Raw genomic sequence first — 17,346 nt, 5'->3', positions numbered from 1 at the left:
TGTATTTATCTTTAATCTACTATCTACATAATTACAACTGTGAGCCTAGCACTAATATTTGTGACAATCGCTTTAGCCATCGTCAATTATTTCAAAATTAGTAGAAGATTTTTACTGTACTACTAAAAAATGTTAATACTGATTTTGTCGATTACGATACGATGGCGATTATCACGTATATTCGTGCTAGGCCCACTGCTAAGAAGATTTTTTATTTGAAATTCTAGATGGCGATTTGAAGTATTGGCAACAAACAATGACTTTTGGTCGATTAGTTTACTTCTATTAAATCTCCCTTAACTTATTTCACTTTCTTTAGTGTAATGAAAAAGATAATGTAGGCTTTGTCTCGTTGCGTTTATATCATAGAACTTTTGGATACGTTTCCACTCGCCTTTAAAGGATGCAAAAACACTATAAGACTGCTCTTCATAGTCATGACAAATTAAAGTAAAAGTAATTTCAAAAATAGAACTACGTCAGACATTTAACAAATAGTTTTCAATATGTCATAACATCAAAATTTAGTTGTTTATTAGATTACCTAAAATTAATCTCGGAAATCTTTCCTAAATTAAATTTTGATTTTAAACTATGGCTAGTACCGCTAAACTACAAAAGGATAAGTTCCGTAAGTATTAATATTATACATTGAATATATAAATGAAGAGCGTGAGTATAAAAAATGCATACAATATTCTTCTTGAGGAGTTCGAATACCATATGCTATTGTTTACGTCGAAGCCCTTTATATAAGCGCCTCAATATAAAATTTAACTAAATATAAGTAAATCAACCAAGCACATTATCGGGATCTAGGTAAAAGGTTTGAAAGTACTGAATTGTCTATCCTCTTAATCGTTCCCATTTATGATCGGATTTTTTTTATTATTACATTATACACTCGTACATTGATATTGATTTTGCCTAAAAAAATGCCTGAAATCAAAATCATAGCAGTTTTATAAGTTAAGCCGCGTTCACATTTGCCTGACGTGTTGTGTCGTGATGCGTCAGAAAGGTATCGGTCTCATACAATTAAAGCCGCGTTCACATTTGCCTGACGTGTTGTGTCGTGATGCGTCAGGAAGGTATCGGTCTCATACAATTAATATGGTTGCGTGCACACTTCTCTGACGCAGTGTGTCGTGATGGCTTGTGTCGTGTCGCGTCAGTAGCGATCCCGGTCCGCGTCAGTTGGGTGAGGTGCGGGGGACGGCGCAGCGACACGACACAGCGGGTCGGACTAGTGTGCACGCGCACGTGTCGTGTTGTGACGCGTCAGAAGGTATGGACGACGAGCTGATCGAGTACGTACGACAATATAAAGCGATTTATGATACAAAATGTAAACAATATAAGGATCAATCTATTAAAACTAAACTATCTTTTTGTATTTACTGGATGTATCCAATATTTAAAATGTTTTTAAATGTATGTATTTTTGTGTACACAAACGATTTTCCGAATCGACAGTTACATCGGGTCATATTTTAAGAGCGTCGGTGGCTCAGGGGTTAAGCACTTGACTTGCAATCTGCAGGTCCTGGGTTCGAATCCCGCCATGTACCAATGTGTTTTTCGATTTTCGATTTACATATGTACATTTATCCGACGTTCTTACGGTGAAGGAAAACATCGTGATGCAACCTGCACATATCTGAGAAGAAATTCAATGATATGTGTGAAGTCAACCAACCCGCACTTGGCCAGCGTGGTTGACTATGGCCTAGTAACCCCCTAAATTGGGGTAGGTTCCGAGCCCCTCAGTGGGGACGTATAGTGAGCTGATGATGATGATGATGATCCAATATTTTCTTCTCTTTTTTTGTTTTATTAGAAGTGTTGCCAGTGCCAATAACTGCATATCTTCTTCATAATCTGAATCCGAATCGGATGATTCATGAAAAAACATTGCGAATGTGTAAACTCTCCGAGAGCTATAACGGAACTGATTAAAAATGCGTCATAACGCGTCACATAGATGTGAACAGTAGCCATCACGACAGAAAGCATCACGACACGACACGTCAGGCAAATGTGAATGCGGCTTTAGTGTTTAGCTAATGCACTAGCACATCCAGAATCATATCTGTATGAATTTTGTGCTCTTTAATGGAAAAATATTTATTTATTGATGGAAAGATGGACCTCAACGTGCAGCGCCGCGCATTGCTGCCGCGTCTTCTGGACGCGCCGCTCGCAGCGCCACCACCCGCGCGCCTGTTTCACCACTAAAGGTAAGCAAACTTCGCACTAAGTACTAGTTATTATTTAATTACATACTTGCTTTTAATTTACTTTTAAGTGATTCAAAAATAACATAAAAATCAATCTTTTGAGCATCGCGAAAAAACTTTACTAAAGACGCACAAGTAAAGGTACTTATAAATTACAGTAGTGTTAAGAAGTACTCATCCGTACCGAGAAAGTACAAATATTAGAACGACTTTAAAAACTTATTGTATATTCTTTAGTTTCAAACCGAATCTTCATCCTAATCATGTTATTTTACTAAACTGTATTCTCAAAAGTTGGCAAATTTGAGCGTTTAATTCTTATTTTCTTACAGCATAAAGCTGCAACTCTCCGCAGTCAACCTCGTTTAGATCCAACAACTGACGATAAGGTATTTAACTTTTAAATAACATGATTTCTCCAGTATGGCTGCAAAGTTCAGTTGGTAATACTTAACAATATATTTTTTTTTAGTTTGTTTCTCCAATAAGTACTTGAGTTGATGTTTTGAAATAAGTATTATTAATTTGTAATGTTTCCTTTAGGTTAATAAAAACTCTAACAATGTAGTTGATGTCCCACATGCAGACACAGAAGCTAATGTCAATGAAGAGGTAAGCAAACAGTTGCAAACAAAGCAAATGTTGTTTCACATGTTAAAACTGGTTGCCCAAAAAAAATCTTAACCAAATTTTGTTAATGAGAATAGAAGATCAGCAGCGGTAGATATCACTTTTAAGCTCTATGTATCTAATTATATATTTGTTTAAACCACAGCAACATATTCTCCGTGAAATTATTGATCCTAGTGAAGAATCTGTAAGTGAATCTACCAAAGAAGTAAAAGAAGAACCAAATGACGGGAATTCTTCGGAAACGCCTGCGATAAACGAACTGCAGGATTCTATGAGTAACTATTGCTATTTATTTATTTTTTAATATTAGTATTAGATTAGTTTAGTTTTATATTTATTAACATAAGCCATTTCAAAGATTAACTTCCTTCTCAAATTAAGTGTAAATAATCTACAATGTAATATTTAACAAAAGATATTTTAACATCAAATAAAAGTGTACCTTTTTACCCACAGAAACTACAACGGGCGATGATTACAAGATAGAAAATGAAAGTGAAATGAACCTAACCTCTGGTGAGACTCACGTCTAATAATTATTTTAAAATTATTGATAATATAAACATAACTGAATTTTACATGTTTTAGAAAATGAAAAGGGGGAAACTGAACCCTCGTCTAAAGTTAGTAGTCGTCCTCAAACACCTAAAAGTGTGCATTCGAATTCTTCTCGAAATACAAAAGTGTCAAGTCGGCCAATGACGCCATCAAAACCGGCGCCGGCGGCGAAGCCTACGCCTAGTCGTCCGCACACCCCTCGCCAGTCCGCTCTGCCGCGCCCCAAAAATACAGCATTGAAATCCCCCGTACGACCAAAGCCACAGCAAAAGAAACCAGTAGTTAACGAGAACCAGGATCCTAATGATATTTCTACAGTGTTCGTTACTAAACAAGAGGAATTTCATAGATTAAAGAAGGAGCTGGATTTGAAACAGGTAAAATTAATATCTAATTCTTATTAAAAATTTTGAACTGTTATACTTCCTAGTATCATAAGAACTATAACTAACTTAACCAAGTAATTGTAACAAGTAACAAACTATTTACTTCGACTGCAGCAAGCTATATTGGAAATATTCAACAACCTGCAAAATTTACGGGACCGTATGATAAAGGAAGGTAAATCTGGCGAAGGCGAGGGATTGAACCAACACGAGCTGATGATCTTCAACGTAGCGGACTGGGCAGCTACGGAAGTTGCACAATTGGTGCGCAACTGCAATCCCGCCGCGGAGGGCGCGGGCGAAATTATCAAAGCAATTGCGCCTATTGGTAATTACTTAAATTTAGAAAATGTTTCACATATTACATACATAAACAAAACAAAATATATTGTTTAAAACATTTTGTATGTACCCATAATTGTAGTTTAACATCAGCAAAAACAAAATTGAAATAAAGCAACTATAGAATGTGCGTTTGAAATAAATTTTAACCGTAAAGAACATCACATCTTTTGTCTACACTTTATGTTGCTTATCTATGGACTAGTTTTTACCAGTGACTGCGGCCGCGCGGAAATAAAAATAAACATAATAAGTAGCCAATGTGAAAAAAAAAACTTCATCATGATCCGTTCAGCCGTTCGGGAAATACCTTCAAACAAACATCCATCCATCCATCTAAACTTTTGAATTTATAATATTAGTAAGATTGATTGAAAGAGAAAATGTGTTAGAAGGAAGCGAATTCAGATATGACGGCTGATAGAGATGCACGGAAGAATCGTACTTACTGTGCCGACCCTCCGCATGGACAAGGGCAGTTTGATGATGATATTTTGATGCAAATTATTATCATTTATTATTTAATATATTCATTTTGGTTTGCTTTAAGACGATGACGTTTTAACCGAATGGGATAGAAAGGTGTTGAATTTGCCCGGAAGTTTTGCCGACTTATGTTTACAATCTTTCACCGCACGACAAGAGGTTATAGATTGGGTCAAAGAAATAATAGCAAACGTAAGTGCGTTTAAGTTAACGTTTTTACTACCTAAATTTTTCAACACTAGATAAAACGTTTTCAATTGTTATTGTGTAAATAGAGCCAAGTTAAAACACAATCTTGGTTAAATACATAGCGAGGTGGAGTTATTCGTTATGCCGGAAAATGTACATCATTGTTCTTGTCATGCAAATGGCTTTACTTATATTTTGATGTTATAAATTTAACAGCAAGAGACGATAAACGAAGAGGACTTGAACCGCATAACTATCTACAATAAGCAGGGGCTTGACCTGTGCGAACAGCTTGGCGATCTTAAGACCGAAGCTGACGCTTCCTTACAAGGAATTACGCAACTATTAAAGTAATCTATTTTAATTTAACTTACTCTACTGAATAATCAAGCTTATAATATAATAAAATATCTAGTTACGTAAGCCATTCCGTTAATTTTCTAATGCTTTCGTCAATAATCGTTCACTGCTTTTACATTTTCAATTTACCTATATCTAATTATGATTCAATTTAAAAATGACTACATTCAAAATTATATATTAATTGAAGATAAATGCTGTTTATATAGACGCGCATGCCAAGAACGTGGGCTATTGATAACTGTAGGAGAATCGCTGGTGAAGCAAATTGCCCGTCTACGGCAAGACATCACAGTTAACGCAGCCATAGCCATGGAGATTAATACTGCTAATTCAACTGAAACAGAATTAGTTAAAGCACTGGAGGTATAACAAACATTTAAAGTACCCTCAATGTTTTAAATATCCATAAAAGTTTCCTAAAGCGTACTAAAGTATTGTTTATCCTGACAGAATGAAGCATTTTTTTCTTATGGTGTATTTAGTTCGATCTTTTGTTAGTTGAGTAAGGTTAATTCTAATCGAATTACAATTCGATTTGAGTTTTCCCGGAGTCCTGTATAATAAATTGGGCGTATTGGTATTTTTAACTACTTATTTACTGATATAACCGATATCATTGTAATAGGATACTCGTTTCGAGCTGGAAGAGGAACGTGCTTCTAAAACGATTCTTAAAGACAAGCTGGCGACCGCGGAGTCGCAGCTGCGCCAGACGCGATTAAGAGTTAACAAAATGGACCGGCAGCTACGGGAAGCAGAAGCTAGTATAGCTAGTCTTACAATGACAGTAAAATCACTGGAAGACCAGGTACGAATCTAACTACTCTTGCTTGGAGCCGAACAGTCTAGGCAGATATTATGGATTCCTTCAGTCGATAGAGGCCTTGACTTTCTCATTTTCTGCCTTCTTATTCTTCTTAAACTTTATTTTCTCTGTTTTTTGTTTAAATGCTAGAGTCGACAAAAGGAAGTGCAGCTAGAAGCACGTGCAAGAAAGTTAAAAGAATCTCTGAAGACTGGGGAGATGACAAATAATCACGTAATACAACAGCGTGACGCTCTGCAGACAGAGTAATGAGTTTTGAATTGATTTTTCTTACCATAGCTGCTACACAAACTTCTTTATCAAAAAAATCATCAGTTTTTTTTAAAGAATTGTTCCTTAGACTGCTTGCATATACATATAAACATAAAATTAGTTATGAATTTGTATGTGCCAAAATAATAGGTATCTTGTAAATAACAGAACACTACAATTGTTTTTTAGGTTAAATGAAATGAAAGATCAATTGCAAAGAAATGTTTCGGATAGTCAAAATACAATACAGGAATTGAATAATAAAATCAAAGAACTGAAATCGACTCTCGAAGAAGAGAGAAGGAGGAAGCAAGAAGAAACAGAAATGAAGATAATGTTCGAAGAGTCTTATAGAGAAAGTTTGAATACTATTGAAGAATTGAAAATGCAAATAGTTGACCTTGAAAATAGCAAACCAAATCCAGGTAAAAATCGTGTTTTAACAATAAACGTATAAATTATCGCAGTTTAGAATCACTTATTTTTAATTTTCTTGGTATCGATTATAACACAAGTGATTACTTAAGATTACATAGTTATTGTGTATTTCATTGTAGATCTTCCAACTGAAAGGGAAATGGAATTAAGAGCAGATCTTATCGCAACGAAAGACACATTGCGATCGACAGAAGAAGAAATTATTGCTTGCAAACGTGAAAAAGTCCGCTTTTTGGAAACGCTCACAAAAATCACAGTGATTATATACTTTGTCATTTTTAAAAAAAACATTATCTATTTAAATTGTCGTAGTTGTAATATGAAAATTTAAATTAGCATGGATGAACGTGTAAAAAAACTTCAACGTAGTGGCTATCAGTTTATTATTGTTTAAATGTATAAAATAAAAACTTTTTCCTTTCAGTCCTGTATACCAGACTCGTTCTTTGATCAATCTTGTGAAGGTGAAAATTTTTTATTCATACAATTCGATATACGTTCATATATTTTTATAGGAATCTGATAACAAAATGGGAATGCAACAGAAACTGGCGGGCGAGCTCCTAAGCAAGGAAGAACTAATTAGCAAGATGCAATCACAAATTAGAGAATTGACGAAAAACATAAAACTAAAGTAGGTCTTTCATCGTCTATTTTGTTACACATTTGAAGTAATTTTCATTGGATAAATTATATGCTCAATATATTAGGTTAGATTACTTTATTTGTTTTCATGCTTTATTCATATTTCCAGTGAACAAAAAGTTTTACAATATGAGCAATATGTAAGAGATATGCAAACTTGCGTTCCAGTTTCAGCAAACGGACAAGATCCATCTAATAGTACTGCATATCAAGAATTACAGCAAGAGGTAATTTTCATCAAAATAAAACCCGCGTGTTATGTTTAACATACAGATCAAGCACATAAATATGACCCAATGTAACTGTCAGCGCAATTACATATTTATGATTCAGAAAATCATTTCTGTGCACAAAAATACATACATTTAAATACATTTTAGATAATGAATCTTAGAATGGGACTCCTAGAAGCAGTTCATAGAAACGAGGAGTTAACTGAAATGTTGATGCAAAAAGAACAACAGTTGGAACAGCAGGATAAGACGTCACGTGCCCAGGCAAGGGTCATCAAGGTCTATCATAATACTTAATTTTTTGTCAATTTAATTATAAAAAACTTGTTATATTTGTTGGTTACGTTATATACCATGTTCGAGGCGTGTTAGTACATATTTTCTCCTTTATTTTACTGTCCGTGGTTTGTTAAAACTATCAACCTCATTGTTGATATTTTTTTTCTTCTATCTATAGAGTCATTTTTGTTCATAGTTTTATCACACTGGTAATTAAATTTTATTTTACAATGTACCGTAGTACGATTTTAATTAAAGACGCGTATACAGGTCCGGGAAGAATTGATCAACATGCTTCAGAATAAAGAGACTGAACAAAGTCGTGAACTGTCCATTCTACAGCAAGATCTTGAACATCGAATGAAGATTGTAGACGAGGTTAGAAGAGCGCATTATTGTTTTTTTGGTTCCGTTTTGTTAGCTTTTGCCGAATTGTTTCTGGTATGTCTACTGCAGCTATTGTTTATCATTACTTTAAATATATAGTTGAACTAAAGATGTCGAGTAAACATTTTGATTAGTCATTTAATAAGATATTTGTGGTAAATAAAACGCTTCTTATTATTTTTAGGTAAACAAACAAATAGCTGCAAAGGCGGAAGAAATTCAGGAGTTATTCTCGACGTTAGAGAGCAAACAGCAACAGATCCATCGATTGGAGAAAATAGTTTTGGCACTGGAAGAGCAGCAGAGACGAGCGCAGGCGCAACGCACTCGGCACGAAGAGAAAATTGCTGCTCTCGAACATGAGATAGCAGCTGGTGGCATTAGGAGAGAACGGTAACTTCATTTTAATACAGTCATTAAAATTCAAAAGGAAATTCTTTCAATTCTCTTGCTCAAGCTCTTGACTGCTGAAATATTTTACTTTTGATTATTTTCGTTTATTTGTGAATGTTCCCTATTTATCTTTGTAATAATACTTTTTATTTTCCTTTTTTCCAGAAAATTTTTGTTCTTTTAAGAATCATCAAAATTGCGTCGTTGTCCAAATTGTCCTCGTGAATGTGAATCTTGACACAGTAACATGTTTTTTGAAATCGTTTTCGTTGTTGGATTACTATTGAAATAAAAAGTGCACTTTACTTGGTTTTTTTTTAATGGCTTCGGTAGGCCACTACCAAAGCATTATTGAAAAGGGAGAGAGAAACTCTAGTCAGTGGAATAAGGATTTTAAACATTAAAAAGATAATTGTTTTAGACCTTGACTGATAAGAGGGTTTTGAAATTACATTATTTGCAATTGGACTTAAAAAAAAAAGCGTTTCAGAGCAAAAGCAATAACTGGCCATAGATGCCATAAAAAGATTTTATCACTACGCTGCTTTGGCATTATCTGTGGCAGTGTTTCATTCTGAAGTTGACACAATTGTCGTTGTTAAACGTCAACTGTCAACATTTTGTGGCATTTCGCAGTTGTCAACAATTTACCAATTCGTTTTATTTGCTAAAGTGTACTATTTATTAAGATAAAATAATAAAGTATCTTTAAAGATGTCTGAAAGAAAAGTTTTAAATGTAAGTACTTTATATGTCATGTTTCTAATTAAGAGAACGAGTCCAATGGCTCTCTGGAGTGTCTTATAAAGATATTAGTTCGAAAGGTGGTCAGAACCATCACTAAAGCTATTTATACAACACTAGCTTTTACCCGCGACTCCGTCCGCGCGGAATAAAAAAAAAATAGAAAATGGGGTAAAAATTATCCTATGTCCTTTTCCTGGTTCTAAGCTACCTGCCCACCAATTTTCAGTCAAATCGATTCAGCCGTTCTTGAGTTATAAATAGTGTAACTAACACGACTTTCTTTTATATATATATAGATTACTTCGTATTCTTTAGTAGATTTCTTTATGAAGAAATATTCTAAACTATTATGCAATATTATGTTACCACTTAAATTGTTTTGTGGCGTCCTTCTGATGAAAATATGTTTTAAATAATTTCAGAAATACTATCCCCCGGACTTCGATCCGTCAAAAATTCCTCGCATGAAATTGGCGAAAAATCGTCAGTATACTGTTCGATTGATGGCGCCGTTCAATATGCGCTGTGTCACATGCGGTGAATACATCTACAAAGGAAAGAAGTTCAATGCCCGTAAAGAAGATGTAGAAAATGAAGATTATTTAGGCATTAGGATTTATAGGTTTTACATAAAAGTAAGTATTAATGTCTATTTGCCATTGTAGTTGTGAAGTAAAAAAAAAAATAAATTTAACTTACCCAGCAAAAGTAACAACTTTAATATAGAACTTAAAATGACCACTTAAAGCTTTACATTCCATTTCCTGCTATTATAACAATGGAATATATATTTTTGGTTAATAAATATTTCTTACTTTTCCAGTGTACTAGATGTCTGCAAGAGATATCATTTAAAACAGACCCCAAGAACACAGATTATGAAATAGAGGCAGGTGCAACAAGAAATTTTATGGCTTTGAAACTGGCTGAGGAGCAAGCTAAACGGGAAGAAGAGGAACAGAAAGAAGAAGAGGCAAATAACCCAATGAAACTATTAGGCAAGTTATTCATACAAACTTAAGTTCTTAAAAATATATATTTCATGGTTTTGCAATATTTACAAGCTGTTTGGTAGTAACACATATGGATGTGGAGATACAGGCTTACTATGCAATGCATTGGAAAATGATTTTTCAGTAATTTATCAGATTTGTCATCTTTTAATTGTCATTTTTATGTAGATAGATAAGTTCAATAATAATCCATATGATTTGTGTCTATTTTCTTTTCTTAATTTAGATGTATGAGCCTAAAAATTACAATGTTACCAACATGCAAATTAATTTTTTCAGAGTACAGGACCGAACAGTCAAGACAAGAGATAGAGCTTTTAGAGAGTCTGGAAGACCTAAAAGAATTGAATAGACGGCAACAGTCAGTTGACTATGAGAGTATGTTGAAGCAATATAAATCAGAGAGTGCGGAAGAAAGAAAAGCAAGGGAGGAGAGAGAAGACAATGAATTCATTAAGTATGGAGATTTATTTTCTTTTAAAATGATAATCTCATATCTTATATGCTCATCATCATTTTACTGTCAAAGTAATGTAATTTTTAGTGTATGGGTTGTGCATACATACAAATAATATTGCCGAGTTTAGTGAGATAATATGGTTTATTCTCTAAAACTACGGCTAAATGGTTATTAATGGTAATGACGACACGCCGTGACGCGTGTTATAAAATGTATTAAATTGCTGATGTTGGGAAAACATGTATTGTGCGGTGTTTACACCTTATTAGTTTTATTGTACATAAAATGTGATGTTAATAAGAGCTAAAGCTGTAGTATTTATATGACAAAACCTCAATAATGTTGAACATAAATAAAATATAGTATTTGTGAGATTTATTATAGAAATGATGTGCGACATGATGACCATTTAATTAAACAATTAAAAAAAACAAAATTGCAGAACAAATTATTACTAATGTTTTCTTTTATAAAAATTGATGTATAATTTGATAATTACAGGTCTGTAAAATTCAACAATCCAAACAAACACAAAGTAGTTGCCGAAGAAATCATAGAAGAAGTTCTAGATGAAGGTGAACCAGCAACAAAGAGTATAAAAAAGGAAATACAACCTACAAAATCAAATGATATGAAAAAGAATGAATCGTGGAACAGAAGTATAGGTGTCATAGCAAGGAAGCCACTGGTTAACCTAGTTAAAAAGAAATCAAGCGAACCTGTCACCAAAATAATAGACAAGGAAAAATATATCAGTGAAACAGATAAAAAAATACCAGAGACTAAATCGAGTGATGTGCCAAGTGTTGCCAGTGGTAGTGGTGGACTTAATCTATTGGCTGGATATTCAGGCAGTGACAGTGATTCCTGTGAGTGATTTTATGTATATTTTTGTAACATAAAAATTACAATAAATCATATTATATGTTATGCATGTTTGGTAAAGTTTATTTTCACTGTTTTCTCATTATGACCGCTAAATTCACAATTATAAGCAAAGAATAACTTCCACACTTGATAAAAGTTAGAAGAATAGCGCCATCTAGTTGAATAAAAGATAATCTTATTTAAATTTCTACCGAAATAACAGATATTTTTTTTCAGTAAACACTTAAAAAGTGTTGTTTTGTTAGAAAAAATTCAATGAATCATAATAAGTAGACTTTCTACTGCTGTTTTTTAAAACTATGTACTTAGCTATTAACATAACCAAGTTGGTTGCATTATTCAATTTGTCTTAAATATAAAAGAAACTTGTTTTCTCAACGTATGTTTTCTATGATATTTTAAAAATCATATCTGGATACACAATATGAGAGGAAATAGTAAAGAATATTTTTATTTTGATTCATTCCATATTTTTACTGTCATGAAATTACAAACTAAGTAGCTGTCGCTCGCGTGTACGTCCACAAGGAATTAAAAAAAAAAAACAATCATTAGCCTATGTGTTCGTCCTATGTTCTCCATCTGTGCCAAATTTCAGCAAAGTCCATGCAGCCCGTCCTGGAGATACCTTCTAACAAACATCCATCCATCCATCCATCCATATATCCAAACATTCGCATTTATGATATTAGTAAAATTTATTTCCGAATCAACAAAAAGCCCTTTAAGTTGTCACCATTTTGATAGGATAAAATATAAACCATTTTTCTAATTTTAAAGCTTGACTCAGAGACTGTCACAATAATTAGTATAATACATCAAAAAAAATGGTCACAGATAGCAATTTACGCGATTTAGTTACAGTGGGCGCGACAAAAAACCGATTATAAGTGACGTCATTGATGTAGCGACAATCGGCTTAGGACGCACTGGCCGAGCCCTTTGTTGAGAGACGTTCCATTTGTTATGGTGTCAAGTGCATTCAAGCTACAAGATTATTGGCACATTCTTTATAGTTTTTTTTTATTTTATATTTTATAGTATTTATAAAATATCAATTTATTTATTTTTACTATCAATCACAGAATAGTATTTTTCTAAGTAAGTAATTATGCTATCAAAGCTGATTTGAGCTGATCAATTTCTCAGGTTATTGTTGAGACATATGCTAGATATGTCTAAATTATTTACTTTGTCTACTAGAAAGCAGCAGCTCTTTAGTTGTTAAGAAGATTGATTTTCGGCGAAAAATTTGTAAAAAATATTTTATTTCTGATTTTAACTTTCTTTGTCTTTTAACAATAGAGTTATTCGTTCCTAATGTTAGAGGATACTTTTATGTCACATGTATTATCCGTAGATCAAAGAGATATATATATATATATATAATATGTTACAAGACGAGAGAAAGAGAAAGATATAGAATATGTTACAGAATTTAATCACAATAACAAGCAGCTTAGCTTAAAACTTAGTAACCAACGGAGACATGTGAGTGATATTTTTCTTACACGTCTATTTTGTTTATAAAACATATGTAGAAACTAAAATCCTGTATTTTGTTGTTTCAACTTGAAAAATGAGTTTATCTGAACTATAATCATACGTATCACTTTGCTAACTATCTACTATAATTAGTTTCGTCAAGTCGTCTATTTAGTAAGCGGTTCGTTTTTCTTGTACGGTTGTAAACGTCTGCGGCCACGCCCAGCGACCGTCAAATTACATAACAAATTAATATTTTCCCCCGGAGACGGTACCTGCGGATTCCTGCAAATCGGGATCCAAACAAAAAGCTCCATAACACCGCTTTCGAGATAAATAACCGAGTCGTATCCCGGGATTTTTTCGTCGACATAAATATAATTTTTTTGGGAGCGATGTAACGGCTCTGAGCCGACACGTCTGCGCTCGGTTCTGGGAAGCGGTGTCCGCGGCGCCGCCGCCCGGCCGGGGCTGCCGCACTCCGCCGATAAATAAAAGGCTGCTTGGGAAATATTATGTTACATTGAGGGTGTTTTTTGATCGAGTGCGTGCGGCGGCCGGCGGGCGGCGGCGGCGCGGTGGTCGCAGGCTTTGGCCACTCGAGCCTCGCTAATGAACCAGATACGGCCGCCATATGTACTTTCAGTTTTTCTCAATAATTTAAATATTTTTTTCTATTTATATGTAAATGGCAACCTCGTAACCTATAACAGTTCTCAGTAGTTCTTGGTTCGAATTGTTGCTGTGAAAATATTTATGGGTTGTTTTTATAAACGACGAATATTTCTTCCCGATGGCCTCACACCACTGTCGCAATTGAGACCTAATAAACTATGTGTATTTTGGGCGTATTTGTGAAAATACCTATTTTATATATGAAATAATCGTTAAACGGAAAATGGTTTAAAACTCTAGAAAAAAAAACATTTTCATTTGGATCATTCGATATGAAAATGTCTTCAGATAACATTAAAAAACTAGGGGTAGTAAATTAAGAAATCCTCTTTGCAAAGCTTTCTTTTTAGATTGTTGATAACACGCTCTAATGAGTGGGGTTTTGGGTTGTTATGTTTTCATGTTGTGCCTCCGCCTTTGTCACTATCTTCCCGAATCTTATGTTGAGCCAATAAAAGATAGCGGTCTCCCGTGGCTTTTCTCAGTGTTAAGGTGATATTTTCGCATCATTTGTTACCTGCGGTAGAAGTGGTACAAAAGACTGGTAGGCTTTGTCTTTATATCTTGTAAAATAATGGATATATTTTAAATCTTGTACGCTCCATTAAAGGTATCGGATTCCTGCAGAGCGAGCGCTATACGTTTACTTGTTTATCTTTACAGTTATTAAGAGAATTTGCTACGTTGAAAAATTACTAAGCACGTGTAAGGTTACATAGTTGATATACTTACCGTTGGTTTCTGAGATCAAAATCTCTGTATAAAACATATCGTTATCCATGTCATTATCTTTGACAAAACAGAGATAACAATATGTTTTAAATGGGGATTTGGTCTCAGAAACCCCATTTAAGGTTAACTTGAATGTTTATTCATCATACAGAGTAAAAAATTATCTTTTAACTTTTGCTCTAGGTCCTTCTAGGACTTCATAGGTTTTTATATGATGCAGCGGTTACATATTATTTATTCTGGATAGAAATATTGAATATAATAATATAATATTGTGTTCTCTTTAAAAAGTTACAGAGACAGTTTGAGTTGGCGCCGCGACCATAGTTGCTCTTTGACATTGGGACCGAACAAATCTACCTTATTTCGTAATTTCTAACTTGTTTTCGACTTTTTTCCATTTACTAGCCTCGTTGATATACACTTCTAATGAGTGATCTGATAGCTTGCCCTACAAAATAATAAGTTTCTAAATAATTTTTATTGTGATATATACTTATAGCCTATACTATATTAAACAGTCTAAGAAACCTTACAATGTTGCCAGATAATTAATGTGTTGTGGGAAGAGTAGAAAAATAATTTCACGCGTTCTACTTCAATTGATGGGACATTTATAGTAGTTGTTCGCGCATTACTCTTGGCCATACGAAGTTAAATATGGTTTTATGTTAATACGTGACATACGTCTACTGCATTACAAGTTCCAATTGACTCTGAGATCGGAGATCTGGTCTAATTGACGCGATAGCAATGTCTATCATGTCGTAAAATTAAATGGCATATTTTATCTTGTATGCCATCGCCATGTCATCGCTGCCATCGCCGCTATCGCCAATATGTTGATTACAACCAAACAACAAGGGCATATTTTAAATATGAGTACGTAGTACAACATTATTTAGAATCTAAAAGTTAATAACTAACGTACTCTTACCGATTTTTCTTCCTAAACTGACGACAAAGTGTGTCAATAGTACATTATAAATGCGAATGTTTGGCTAGATGGATGTTTGTTTGAAGGTATCTCCAGAACGGCTCAATGGATCTCGATGAAATTTGGCATAGATGTAAATCATAGTCTGCAAAAACAGATAGGCTACTTATTATGATTTTTTTAATTGCGCGGACGGAGTCGCGGACGAATGCTAGTTGAACAATAAATATGTTTCAAGCCATCAGTTTGCAACAAGAGCACGTAATAATTTTGTAGCGTCTTAAATTTTTCTGTCGTACGCTCAACATTTATTGGACAATTGTGTCTACCGGATGCCGCACTGTAGCCCACATGATTGATTAAAAAGCCGCAAGTTATTCATCCCACAATAAATAAAGTTGTTAATGGAAGGCGGCTCGCTAGTAATTGGACCTTAAAATTCCTCCTTATACACCCACACTAGTGCACCCCAATGAGGGTGACCAGGATTAGTAAGCGTTAATTAGGACATTAAAAAGTATGAAAGAGAAGAGGTCTCTAATTACCTTCGGTACGCCCACTAATACACTCATTCATTGTAAATGTGACGAAACGCATAATATCGCATAGAAAGTTATAAGTCAAGTTAATTTTGTAAAAGATAGTCAGTTTTTGCTCATTATGATAGGTTTATATTTTTCTATATTGCCAACCTCTTTAAACTAGGTAGTTAAAAATAATTCCGGGTAAGACATAAAGCGTGGTGTTCCTTATTCCGGAGAACAGCTCTCTCAATCCTTTAGATAGCGAGGAATCTTTGTATGAGGGTAGACCGGTATCTTTCACACAATACATACCGATCCCTCTCTTAATGATTTTTTTATTTTTTTTATTTATACTCTATACCATTAGGCAATTTACCACGGAGATTACCTAATGACATTGTATAAAATTAAATTACACGAAATTATTTAGGATAAACCAAATAATTTAAAGCTTGTTAACATAACAGTTTTTGGTACAATAGTTGACATTAGCTGGAAGTTAGCAGTACCATACTATAAATATTGTGTACTCAGGTTTTTTAACATGAAAACATGAATTCTGCTCTTTTCTACATATTAAATCATGGACATGTTGCCTTAATCCAGTATTTTCTACCATAAAGTCTTTCGATAATATCAAGGATCAAGACAGATTACAAACAAAAGTACCAATACTAAAGAATGTTGAAATGTAACACTTGTCAAAAAATACTCCTGCGTCTTGTAGAGCCGATAATAAGTTTCAACTTAGTATTTAAAATTTACCGCATCCACAGTTGTTTATTGGTTACTTAAGCCGGGACTTAACTGAGAATTTCTTATACTAAATGTACACTAAGGGCTCGCTTAAGTAATGAATGTGGTAGTAAATATATTAATTATAATTTAATAAACTTTCTTCGTCTACAAGTAACAATGACTATGTATAAAACACAACCCACTATAGGCTGAAACCTCACAGGAATGCGCTCACACATTCAACGCGATGTATGAATAGCGCCGTTCTATGCATACGTGTGTGAGATGCGTGTGCGCAGGAGGGTCACGCACACACCCACAAAGAAGACGCTCCATTCATAATTTTAACAACCACTCATTACTCGGCCTGTGAAAGGAACGGGAAACACTATTGAGCTTGGAATTTATAAAAATTTTCGACTCTGAAATTTTTCGATATGAAAATTCTAATGAATAGCATTTTTATTTGTTTAATGTTTAAAGATGATGTTTGATTT

The 17,346-nt window shown here is 34.0% G+C and overlaps 2 protein-coding genes across 5 annotated transcripts in view; both read left to right on the top strand.

Annotated features, from left to right (window-relative positions):
- The first annotated feature begins 507 nt into the window (after positions 1 to 507).
- LOC106721382 (protein lava lamp) lies at positions 508 to 8,942 on the top strand. Of its 2 annotated transcripts, none has more exons than XM_014516315.2 (21): positions 508 to 631; positions 2,146 to 2,240; positions 2,573 to 2,629; positions 2,784 to 2,852; positions 3,016 to 3,148; positions 3,330 to 3,389; positions 3,462 to 3,808; positions 3,932 to 4,145; positions 4,710 to 4,837; positions 5,051 to 5,184; positions 5,404 to 5,560; positions 5,823 to 6,005; positions 6,153 to 6,268; positions 6,465 to 6,700; positions 6,833 to 6,969; positions 7,229 to 7,347; positions 7,468 to 7,585; positions 7,739 to 7,855; positions 8,141 to 8,248; positions 8,442 to 8,650; positions 8,816 to 8,942. In XM_014516315.2, exons 1-21 carry the CDS (start codon positions 595 to 597, stop codon positions 8,832 to 8,834), a joined length of 2,793 nt encoding a protein of 930 aa, XP_014371801.2. In that variant the 5' UTR covers positions 508 to 594; the 3' UTR covers positions 8,835 to 8,942. The 2 variants fall into 2 exon arrangements, with proteins under 2 accessions (XP_014371801.2, XP_014371793.2); XM_014516307.2 differs by having other exon boundaries at positions 7,739 to 7,870.
- A 350-nt stretch (positions 8,943 to 9,292) lies between these two features.
- LOC106721293 (splicing factor YJU2) overlaps positions 9,293 to 17,346 on the top strand; it is a 42,519-nt gene continuing 34,465 nt past the window's right edge. For 2 of the 3 annotated variants that reach the window (XM_014516220.2, XM_045677940.1), the window contains exons 1-5: positions 9,293 to 9,388; positions 9,820 to 10,032; positions 10,221 to 10,395; positions 10,690 to 10,867; positions 11,372 to 11,739. In XM_014516220.2, coding sequence (XP_014371706.2) covers positions 9,365 to 9,388; positions 9,820 to 10,032; positions 10,221 to 10,395; positions 10,690 to 10,867; positions 11,372 to 11,739 — 958 coding nt within the window. In that variant the 5' untranslated portion in view covers positions 9,293 to 9,364. Of the gene's footprint in view, positions 9,389 to 9,819; positions 10,033 to 10,220; positions 10,396 to 10,689; positions 10,868 to 11,371; positions 11,818 to 17,346 lie in introns of those variants that run through there. The other variant, XM_014516210.2, reaches the window with a different exon arrangement.

This window comes from Papilio machaon, chromosome 5, assembly GCF_912999745.1.
Source record: "Papilio machaon chromosome 5, ilPapMach1.1, whole genome shotgun sequence".
Lineage (NCBI taxonomy): Eukaryota > Metazoa > Arthropoda > Insecta > Lepidoptera > Papilionidae > Papilio > Papilio machaon.
Note: the sequence above shows the minus strand (reverse complement) of the source record. Positions and strands in the feature narration are given on the sequence as shown.

Bases quoted from the DNA above. Each gene is read 5' to 3' on its own strand.
- LOC106721382 (XM_014516307.2), top strand. From the start codon at position 595: ATGGCTAGTACCGCTAAACTACAAAAGGATAAGTTCC. The intron at 4,146-4,709 runs GTAATTACTTAA...GTTTGCTTTAAG, and splicing joins CAAAGCAATTGCGCCTATTG to ACGATGACGTTTTAACCGAA. The intron at 5,561-5,822 runs GTATAACAAACA...TCATTGTAATAG, and splicing joins AATTAGTTAAAGCACTGGAG to GATACTCGTTTCGAGCTGGA.